General features: G+C 39.8%; 2 protein-coding genes across 3 annotated transcripts; one reads left to right on the top strand and one right to left on the bottom strand.

Annotated features, from left to right (window-relative positions):
• The first annotated feature begins 228 nt into the window (after positions 1 to 228).
• Positions 229 to 3,749, top strand: LOC126799621 (DNA damage-repair/toleration protein DRT102). Its single transcript, XM_050526858.1, has 2 exons — positions 229 to 943; positions 3,532 to 3,749. The coding sequence occupies exons 1-2, from the start codon at positions 244 to 246 to the stop codon at positions 3,747 to 3,749; spliced, it is 918 nt and encodes a 305-aa protein (XP_050382815.1). The 5' UTR covers positions 229 to 243.
• Positions 3,750 to 4,117: 368 nt separating this feature from the next.
• On the bottom strand, positions 4,118 to 8,510 carry LOC126798042 (zeta-carotene desaturase, chloroplastic/chromoplastic). 2 transcript variants are annotated; one of them, XM_050524862.1, is made up of 15 exons: positions 8,213 to 8,510; positions 7,659 to 7,783; positions 7,283 to 7,417; positions 7,078 to 7,150; positions 6,849 to 6,922; positions 6,479 to 6,583; positions 6,110 to 6,354; positions 5,931 to 6,018; positions 5,726 to 5,768; positions 5,477 to 5,633; positions 5,233 to 5,361; positions 4,862 to 4,934; positions 4,588 to 4,752; positions 4,320 to 4,498; positions 4,118 to 4,271 (listed from the first exon to the last, which is right to left on the bottom strand). In XM_050524862.1, exons 1-14 carry the CDS (start codon positions 8,346 to 8,348, stop codon positions 4,337 to 4,339), a joined length of 1,710 nt encoding a protein of 569 aa, XP_050380819.1. In that variant the 5' UTR covers positions 8,349 to 8,510; the 3' UTR covers positions 4,118 to 4,271; positions 4,320 to 4,336. The 2 variants fall into 2 exon arrangements, with proteins under 2 accessions (XP_050380819.1, XP_050380818.1); XM_050524861.1 differs by having other exon boundaries at positions 4,118 to 4,498.
• Between the last annotated feature and the right edge of the window lie 258 nt (positions 8,511 to 8,768).

Consider the following 8,768-nt stretch of genomic DNA (forward strand, 5'->3'; position numbering starts at 1 on the left):
TTAATATGTCATAATGTAACCTAGGGGCTACAAATAGCCTCTGTGAGTTGAAAAATGCCTTAATTCGTATTTCGTAACTATTTGTTTTTGACCCGATACGACAACGCCGGACCGTGCCAACCCGATTTGGATCAAAATGTGGATCCCACCGTTCTGACGTCAGCTCCGTCATGGTACAAACTTCACCGGACTTATTTTGGACATGTACTCTCTCTTCTGAAAACCTTTCATTGCTCATTAACAATGGCGGAAACCACCACCACCACCACCACCGCACGGCCGCTCAAAATCATCGCCGGCGCCGACCCCCTCGGCTGTTCACTCAAAGACTCCCTGGTCTCCCACCTCCGATCCCTCAACATCGACGTCGAGGACCTCGGCACCTCCTCCTACTACTCCATCGCCGCCGACGTCGGCCGCCGCGTCTCCTCCTCGTCCTCGTCCTCGTCCTCACCCACCGAAATCTGCGGCCTCGTCGCCTGCGGCACCGGCGTTGGCGTCGCCATCTTCGCCAACAAGTTCCCCGGAGTCTTCGCCGCCACGTGTCTCTCCCCCGCCGACGCCCTCAACGCCCGCTCCATCAGCAACTGCAACGTCCTCGCCGTCTCTGGCATCTCCACCTCGCCGGAGTCCGCCGTCGAGATCCTCAACACTTGGCTCAACACTCCCTTCAAGGCCCCCTGCCCGGCGTCGGAGTCCAAACCCTGGCCGGAGGAAATCTCTTCATTTCTGGACAACTCATTGAACGAAATGCCGAAAATCGGAGTAACAGAGACCTCGACTCCCTGCTCTATCTGCTGCCTGGCGAAAGATCGGAACCTGATAAAAATTGACATGATTCCCGGCGGCTCAATGAAGATAGTAAGAGAGAGCCCCACGTCGGCTGTAGTTAGGTTCAAGGCCGGGAGCGTGGAGCCGGCGCACCACCACACATTCGGGCACGATTTAATTTAGGGGTGGACACGGGTCCATTCGGTTCGGTTTTGGACAAAACCCATAACCCAACCCAAATTTTAAATTCGGTTCGGTTCGGTTCGGTTTTTCTATTTTAGAGACTGTGACCCACAACCCAACCCAACCCGTACGGTTCGGTTCGGTTCGGTTTTTTTTTCGGTTTTACCCGTATGTAAAATACGTAATATTATATATTAATTTTAAAAGTACAAAATTTAACATAAAGATGAAAAACTAATAGTCTAATGATTATTTCATACCTAATTGACTTATGCCTCATCATTTAGCCCGTGGATCTGAAAAGCTCGCCGAGACCCGCAAGCCCGATGGGTTTTTACCCGAAAACAACACTATTATGTCATAAGGGAAGACCCATTACCAATATGCGAACACTAAAAGTCGTTTGCATATATGAAATCACCTAATTTTTGTCACCGATTGTGTGCAGTCGCACCAAAAAATTCCATTTGGCAAAGCCCCGGTCAATGAGGATTTTAATGTCAAAACGCATTTTTTCTTGACCATAAGTATGGACGATCAATCAATATCCAAATCGGACGAAATTTCTACGGGTTCCCTAAATATATATACTGATCACATCTGCTGGTGTCGATCGACCATATTTCGAACTGGAGTTATCGATTGCTGAAGTGTCCACTAATGTATCATACCTTTATATTAGATTTATAATAAAACTATCGCATTATGAAGCGACTATAAGAAGTAAACTTTTAGGGATCGATCGACACCATCCGATGTGATCAGTATATATATTTAGTGACCATGTAAAAATTTCATCCAATTCGGACCTAGTTTGACCGTCAGAATTTCCGGTAAACTGAAAACACCACTAATTTGTCCTAAAGGAGAATCCATTACAAAGATGCGAGCGCCGAAAGCCGTTTGCATATTTGAAGTCACCTAATTTTTGTTACTTATCATGCGGGGTCACACTGAATAAATCTATTTGGCAAAGCCCCGGTCAATGAGGTTTTATTATGTGAAAACACCTTTTTTTTTTGTTAACCGTAGGTACGAACGGTCAAACCATGTCCAAAATAGACGAAATTTTTACGGGGTCCCTAAATATATATACCAATCACATATGCTAGTGTCGATCGACCATATTTCGAATTAGAGTTGACGATCACCTAAGTGTCAACTAATGTATCATAACCTTTATATTAGGTTTAAAATAAAACTATCGCATTATAAAGCGAGTATATGAAGGAAACTTCTAGGGATCGATCGATACCAGCCGATGTGATCGTTATATATATTTAGTGGCCCTATCAAAATTTCATCCAATTCGGACCTCATTTAACCGTCGGAATTTTTGGTAAATCTAAAACATCACTATTATGCCATAAGGGAGGACCTATTACAAATATGCGAACGCCGAAAGCCATTTGCATATCTGAAATCACATAATTTTTATTACTTATCATGCGCGGTCGCACTAAAGAAATATATTTGGCAAAGTCCCGGTCAATGGGGTTTCAATATGTGAAAACGCCTCTTTTTTAGTTAACCGTAGGTACGAACGGTCAAACCATGTCCAAAATGGACGAAATTTTTACGGGGTCCCTAAATATATATACCAATCACATCTGCTGGTGTCGATCGACCATATTTCGAATTAGAGTTGACGATCACCTAAGTGTCAACTAATGTATCATAACCTTTATATTAGGTTTAAAATAAAACTATCGCATTATGAAGCGACTATATGAAGAAAACTTCTAGGGATCGATCGACACCAGCCGATGTAATCGGTATATATATTTAGTGACCCTATAAAAATTTCATCCAATTCGGACCTCATTTAACCGTCAGAATTTTTGGTAAATCGAAAACACCACTATTATGCCATAAGGGAGGACCTATTACAAATATGCGAACGCCGAAAGCCGTTTGCATATCTGAAATCACCTAATTTTTGTTATCTATCATGCGCGGTCGCACTAAAGAAATATATTTGGCAAAGCCCCGGTCAATAAGGTTTCAATATGTGAAAACGCCTCTTTTTTAGTTAACCGTATGTACGAACGGTCAAACCATGTCCAAAACGGACGAAATTTTTACGGGGTCTCTAAATATATATACCAATCACATCTGCTGGTGTCGATCGATTATATTTCGAATTAGAGTTGGCGATTTCCTAAGTGTCAACTAATGTATCATAACATTTATATTATGTTTAAAATAAAACTATTGCATTATGAAGGAAGCAAGACGGCTAAATAATGCGCCTCTTATACATTAGGTCAATTAGGTTAGAAATTATGTGCGGCTATGAGGCCGACCACACTATTTTTTTTATTAAAAAAATAATAATAATGTAAAATTATAAATATGACAAAATGATGTCGTTTTGTAACGTTGACCATTGACTTCGGGTTGTTTGGGTCGGTTCGGTTTCTAAGGGACTGAACCCAAAACCCAACCCAAATAGTATCGGTTCGGTTCGGTTTTTTTATTTTCAGTTCGGTTTGATTCGGGTTTCGGTTTGTTCGGATTCGGTTTGGGTTCGGGTCCGGTTTTTTTTCGGTTTTCGGGTCAGTTTGTCCACCCCTAATTTAATTGTGATGGAGGGGAAGAAGAGCGTGTGGAATGTGAGCAAGAATGAGAGATTTGATTTGGGTGTTGGGGACTACTTGTTGACTCCAGCTGGCGATGTGCATAGAGTTAAGTATCATGAAGACACTGAGTTCTTTATCAAGTGGGATGGCAAGTGGGATATGTTTTTCCATGAGGATCTTGAGGCTGCGAACAAGGCTATTGATCGAGAATGAGGGTAAGTGAGACAGTGTGTGTCAGAGTTTGTTTTTTCGTATGTGATTAAAGTGTTTTAAGGTGTGTTTTACTTATTCTCGATACTGTTTGTGCTTGCATTTTGATCAATAAAGTTGTGTGCTTGATGTGTTCATGGTTCTCTGGTCATGGAATTGTGTGTTATTGAGAATGAGAAAGATTATGATTGCTCAAGCTGCATCAGCTATGAATTCACTTCTGTGTTTCTGCTTCTTTGTTTCGTACGAATCAACTGAAACCCCAACAGTAAGCAAGCACGACAACATATGATCTCAGATTCATGGCTCCTTTCCTTTTGGTAACTTAGGCTGCCAGGGTGGGATGGTAATCGCCTGCGGCTTTCAGCGGTAAAGGAAGCCCCTTGCACTTATCATTAAGAATACAGACTATGCATTACATTTCATGATCACCAATTCTACATGAGAGCTATTCACTTTCTATACATGTAATGTAAAGCATTTGTAATGCCAACTAACAAAGTGCACCGTGTAGGAGTCACCAATTGACTCCACATGTTTGAGGTTGTCACGGTTTTCTCTGTGATTGGCAAATGAATGAGAATATTGTATTAGACAAGACTCAGCTCATCAGTAGTATTAGCAGCTGTTGCATACCCGTCTTGGGATGCAAGCTTCTTTCGCAACTCCACCAAATCTTCCCCCGCATTGCATATATATGCAGAAGCTCGTCTGCCAGACAAAGTTGCCCCTTCCATGCTATCTATATAGTCCTGCAAACAAAATGTACCATCCATAAAAATATGTCCAAAGCAATGTCTTTTCTCATTCTCCTACGGCAAACTCAGTGCCGTAATCTTACTTGTTTTGTGTATGATCCTGCAAGGAAGAAGTTTTTCACTGGTGTCTTCTGATCTGGTCTAAAAGGATCTTTACCAGGTCCCTCACGATATAGGGATTGCCCAATTTTGACAACAGATGACCACGTGACTTCTAAGCCTTGTGATGATGGGAATAAAGTCAAAACCTGAAATTTAACAGAAAGATGTATTAAGAATGGTACATAAACTATTTAGATTGTTGTTATGGATTACTTCCAATTGCCAGAAGACTTGTGATTGAGCATTAGATGATACCTGTTTTGTAACTTTTGCTATTATTTCTTCGTTTGGCAAAGGCATGTAAGGATCACCTGGTGTCAACACACATCTGCAAGAAGAAGTATGAACGGTATTAAGTTCAAAATTGTAAAAGAGCAAATATGACCTAATTTCTGAATGGACACATCAACAAAGGTCGTATAGTCTAGCAATAGTGCATATTAAAATCAAAGTCAATTTTCACAAACTTCATTACTATTCAGTGACTTGGTTTAAGACCTTTCAAAGTGTCTCCAGGCCTAATAAAGAGCATGTTTGTTTCCTTTTTCTTCATTTATGAGTCTGATTCTCGGTCACAGAATCAAAAAATAAACAACAACACAATAATAAAGGGCACGTTTTCTTACTGTAGGAGTGAACCTTGTCCTTCAATATAGTAATCTTCTGGAGAAGCAAGTGCTAGGTCAGCAAAGCATGAAAAATCGGCATCGGGAGTATATAGAAGATTATCCAATCCCAAAGCTTGCTTCAATTGCCTAACAACCATTAAGCAAACTGTTTCAATTAGTGTTGAAAAAATGGAAGAGTTAGATTTGGTCATTAGTAACAAAACGCAACCCTTTAGTAGTTCATTGCATAAGCAAAAATAACCTTGACCGTTCTAGATCCTGCATCTCTGTGACCCAGCCATCATATCTAAGTTGCACAGTGACAACAGGAACTCCGACTAGTTCATATATGTTATTGAAAAATTCCCATTCCCTCCATTGGGATGGAAGCAGTCTCTTGATTCCAGGCACATCGCATGCTATCCACAAATAAAGTATGTTGAGACACATTTATTAACCAGAAATATAAAATATTCTCTAAATAGAAAGGAAAGAAGAGTGAATCTCAAACCTGCAACATAGGCATCTGCTTTCACAGTTTGCTTATTAGTAGCCTGAGGTTAAGAAAAAAAGGCAAAAACAGTTAAGGTGGGCTACACCAGAATCTTTTAAACTAAACTAAACTAAAGTTCCAAAGCTCACATTAATTTATTTAATAGAATGTCATTTACTGAAAAACATAGGTATCCAAAGAAGCACCATGGTAAGTAAGTTACCTTGGACATGGCAAGGCCTGCAACATAAGTTTCTCCATCAGAAGATTTATCATACAATATTTCTCTGCATCCCCACCTAAGATGAAACCTGTTCGGCAGGAAAAAAGATTCTAACTGATATAGGAGAAATATAGAAATGAGCCATGATCTTAATATTGCCACATAAAACTCCAAAGTACCTTCCTCCCTTGTCAATAATATACTTTCTGATGGGGCCACTCAAGTAAACATCTGGAGAACCCTTAAGCATACGAAGCAGGGATGCCTCAGTCTTAGTGGCAAACAACGTAAATATAGTGAGCATACAACGAGCACTGATGTTGTCACAGTCAATGAACCCAAGAGCATATGCAACAGGATCCCACATTCTCTGGATACTCGTGCGTGTGCCGCCTTTGGACATGAACCAATCTGAGAAGCTTATCTATACGAGATGAGTACAATTTTAGATAGAAACAATTGTACAAAATGACCAAGTATTTTGAAGGAAAAATCCAGCAAGTTTCACAAGTAAAAGATAATGAAGATTGAAGAGCTTTGATTCTTACACTATCTAAATCCCGTACATCCTTCAATGCTCCATCTGGATCGACCAGAGCCTTCACGACCGGACTCAATGCAAGGGCCAATGCATTTCTGGCTTTGTCATAAGTCTGCACTCACAAAATATTATGAAGTAAAAGCATTTACAGAAACCTGGACAAGCTCTAATTACCATATAGACCACTTAAAATAAGAATACTAATAACAGCAAGGATCACAACATATGCAATGTCTTCCTGATTCAAGGCAGAACCAAAATTCCTCTCAGCTTAATTAATTCCTTAATATAAGTAATAGGGAAGCATGTACAGAAATGAGCCGCGAGAAAAGCGATGCTTGCAGTAATGTCAGGACAGTGGCAATGCAAATATTTACCTTGATCTGATTTGTAGATAAAAACGCAAGAATTCCATGTATGGGGGCTCCAATTGGGAACCGAAAATCAAGTTCTGTGATGGAAAATAAATCAAACATCAGATTTATTTGAAATGGTCACTCCATACATATATGGTGGCATACAAAAAAGGCTAGAAGAATGCAAACAAGAAAATATTTATGATCACTATCAAGACGTAGATAAAAAATGTTCAGCACCAGAACCTACCTCCAATTTGACCCCCTTTGTTCACAAAAGTGTGAGTATGATCCTTCACTAGTAGATTTTCATCTGCACCCACCTGTTTAATCAAAATCCAAGAAAAGTTGTTCAAGATAACACTATAAAGAAACACATTTGATAATGTATGCAAGGACTTTCCCAGAATATCATGCATATGCAAAAGCCTCGCAGGCACACAGTATATGTTCACCTTTTTCATTAATCGGAAAAGATTACTGTAACAACCAAAGAAAACGTGGAGTCCCATCTCGATGTGGTTTCCACGTCTATCAACAAAAGAGCCAACTTTTCCACCAATGAAAGGCCTTGATTCATATATATCCACCTAAAGAATTTAAAATAAAAAAATCACATATAACTGGTTATGAGGAAGTGAGAATCAGTTAATATACAAGTTACCTTGCAGAATAAGATGAAGTGAGCTTACTGAAACACTTCAGTCAAAATTTTCATTTTAACATCCAATTCATATGTTGAAGCGAAAGAAAAGGTAAATCAAGGCAACACACAATTCAGGTATAAACGTGGATTGAAATGGCAAGACTATAAAATTAATTTGGCCAAACCTCATGGCCTTGATCCAAAAGCTCCACAGCTGTTGACATGCCTGCAAGCCCAGCTCCAATAATAGCTACTTTCAGCTTCGGCCCTCGATAGTGTTCAGGTTCAGGTGGAAACAACCCTTTTGGAGCTGGCAGAATGAGCATACATGTTAATAGTAGCTCATACATTAATCTCGTCTGCTTCATCACGGAAAATCATATATACTTCAATTCCTTTTGATCATTGCAATCTAAACTCTCTAGTCTCAACTTAAAAAGAATCATATTCTGAAACTAAAAGTGTTCTGATTAACCCAATTGTAACTCATTTGTTCTAATTGTTCATGAACATGCTCTAAACTTGAATCCCAAAAGGCAACAAACAAGTCTTCCGAGTGAAACTAAACACAAATTCAACCAAGAAACTGCAACCCCACCACAACTTTCATCAGAATTTCCATTAGAAAGATACCCAGAAGTCCAAATACACTACACATCATTAGCAACAATATTCCAATCATTGAAGTTCATAAAAATCAAAACTTTACAGTATATAATAACCAAAGATGAGATTTTACCATTTACACTCATGTCAGACACATTTGTGTCAAGAGAAGACCGAACACAAATGGAGGAGGACCTCTGGGACCTCACCGGAGCCACCAGGCATCGACTGGCCACCGGAGCAACGGGTAAGAGCACCCAAGAAGCCATAGCAGAAAGCTTTGAACTTCAAAACTGAGCTCTCTCTTCTCTTGTCTCAAAGCACTACCAAAGTTTGTGGAGAGAGACAGAGAGACGGTGAGAGAAATGGAGAAGGGTAGTTTTAAGTTTTAACTAAGAGAAGAGGTATCAGAAGCTAAGGAGATGCTGAGGGTGAGAATTTGTCACGTAACTGAAACATTGTGAGGAACCCAACGAGGAGTAATAAGCTATGCTTTGTTTGTCAACTAACTATATAAATATATATATATATATATATTACTCCATGTAATGGTTGTAGGACCCAGCATTTGAGGTTTTGGAGACTCATTAATAATTTTGTAATGGCATTTTGAGGGGGCATGGAGGGTACTGGAATTTTGGTTTGGAATCTGTTGGAGGAAATTTGGGGAAGAAGGATAAAGTGAGAGA

Source organism: Argentina anserina, chromosome 6, assembly GCF_933775445.1.
Source record: "Argentina anserina chromosome 6, drPotAnse1.1, whole genome shotgun sequence".
NCBI classification, from domain to species: domain Eukaryota; kingdom Viridiplantae; phylum Streptophyta; class Magnoliopsida; order Rosales; family Rosaceae; genus Argentina; species Argentina anserina.